The sequence below is a fragment of the Cyprinodon variegatus genome, unplaced genomic scaffold (genome assembly GCF_000732505.1).
Source record: "Cyprinodon variegatus isolate N-32 unplaced genomic scaffold, C_variegatus-1.0 Scaffold225, whole genome shotgun sequence".
Taxonomy (NCBI): domain Eukaryota; kingdom Metazoa; phylum Chordata; class Actinopteri; order Cyprinodontiformes; family Cyprinodontidae; genus Cyprinodon; species Cyprinodon variegatus.
This window is the reverse complement of record NW_015150678.1, coordinates 713,685-715,687: the sequence shown is the minus strand read 5'-3', so window position 1 is coordinate 715,687 and position 2,003 is coordinate 713,685. Positions and strand designations below refer to the sequence as shown.

General features: G+C 36.3%; 1 protein-coding gene across 1 annotated transcript in view; it reads right to left on the bottom strand.

Annotated features, from left to right (window-relative positions):
- Positions 1–840, bottom strand: part of LOC107088625 (malate dehydrogenase, cytoplasmic) — a 13,523-nt gene extending 12,683 nt beyond the window's left edge. Inside the window, exon 1 of the mRNA XM_015380922.1 lies at positions 690–840. Within this exon, the coding sequence (XP_015236408.1) occupies positions 690–743 (54 nt within the window). The 5' untranslated portion in view covers positions 744–840. The remainder of the gene's footprint in view (positions 1–689) is intronic.
- Positions 841–2,003: the final 1,163 nt, after the last annotated feature.

Sequence of the window (2,003 nt, the reverse complement as noted above, 5' to 3'; positions counted from 1 at the left end):
ACAAATTAATATTTCATGGTAAGAAACTAGTCTTTTGTCCTAACAAATCAGTATTTTGTGGGAACAAATCAGTATTTAGTGGGAACAAATCAATATTTTGTTGGAACAAATTAGTATTTTGTGCGCACGATGCATCTCTTTTTTCACCCATGTAAGTTGTGGGGCTCCATAGTATACAGAGGCATAGTTTTTAAAACACATTATTTGCATTGCCAAGCTTATTTTAGAATGATTTTAGAATGAATTATTTATAAAACAAAACGCGGTTAGCCTTGCGTGCTGACTTTTATTCTGAAGAGAAAAAGCGGATGCTGTTCAATTAACATTCTCTGACTTACTGTAGTAAACACTTCGTCAAAAACAGCACAGTTTGACTTAAATTAGAGCGAATACTTTAGAAAATGTGTCTCTTGTTGAAGCTACCTGCATGCTTTATTGTCTACTGAGTCAATTATTAAAACTTTTACTTTTAAAAGCCTACGTAGCAAAACAAATTAGGGCCCTATGGTGCATTCCTATGTAAACCACTGCAGCCAGTAGTAAATGGTTAAGAGATGGAGCCTTTTCACTAATAGGCAGACTGAGTTCTTTTAATTTTAATAAAAGCTCTGCCGAGGTGCGTTCAAAGACGTGCGGTCAATTGCATTCCCGCGGCGGCTCGTGTGATCTGTGTGCCTCCTTGAACTCACCTGTCGGGAGATTGCCCGCACCACAATATACATGGAGGTCAGCAGCGTCAGCATGGTTCCGCTGCTTTTCTTTAGCCTTTAGATAACTGGCTTCCCCTCAAACAACGAGGAGACTTTGAGGAGAGAAAGAAGGGCGCGAGGCCGGATAGGATACCTCCAAAAGTCACGAGGTGACCGCGCGCGCTGCAGTCCGTCTTCTCCAACACCTCCACCCCTACCTGCAGCGAACACATCCACAGACCCAGACCGCAGCCAGCCTAGGCGCTTAATAAGATTTTGAGTCCACAAATAGCCCCTGACTAGAACACCATGGAGCTTTTAATGTCTGGAAAAGGTGCAAATAATAATAAATAAAAAGTTTGGGCGATTATACAGTAACATGCAACATGAAGGAGGTCTGTGTGGGAGCCAGTGACGTCAATGCAGTGGAAATGGGATCTCAAGGCTGCAGCAACCCAACATATATGTGATAGGGTTACGTAAGGATAATGAGCAGCAGCTTCTGTGCAGAATGTGATCAGTGATGGAAATGTGTAGAAAATGGCCAGGGGCGTGTCCAAGGTGTCTGTTGTGGGACTGGGGACCACTGAGTATCTTTGGGTGGCACTTTTACTTCATGGCTTGTAAGATTAATAGGATTAAAGGGGTTCTTATTCCACATGTGGTTATATCTTATTCAAATAATTTCTTCTTAAAGATATTTTGAAACAATTTATTTTTTCCCAAAAATCGATAATTCCATTTTAGGACGGAGTATTAGGGCCAGGCTAGAGATTTTTCTTTTTGTCTTCTATTTCGAGAATAAAGTCGTAATATTATGAGAATAATATCATAACTTTACGAGAATAAAGTCGTAATGTTACGAAATTAAAGTCTTAATATTACGAGAATAAAGTCGTAATATTATTAGAATGAAGTCATTATATTACTAGATTAAAGTCATAATATTAAGAGATTAAAGTCGTAATATTATGAGAACAATATCTTAACTTTACGAGAATAAAGTCGTAATGTTACGAGATTAAAGTCTTAATATTACAAGAATAAAGTCGTAATATTATTAGAATGAAGTTATTATATTACCAGATTAAAGTTATAATATTATGAGATTAAAGTCGTAATATTATGAGAATAATATCTTAACTTTACGAGAATAAAGTCGTAATGTTACGAGATTAAAGGCTTAATATTACAAGAATAAAGTCGTAATATTATTAGAATGAAGTCATTATATTACCAGATTAAATTCATAATATTACCAGATTAAAGTCGTAATATTATGAGAATAATATCATTATATTACCAGATTAAATT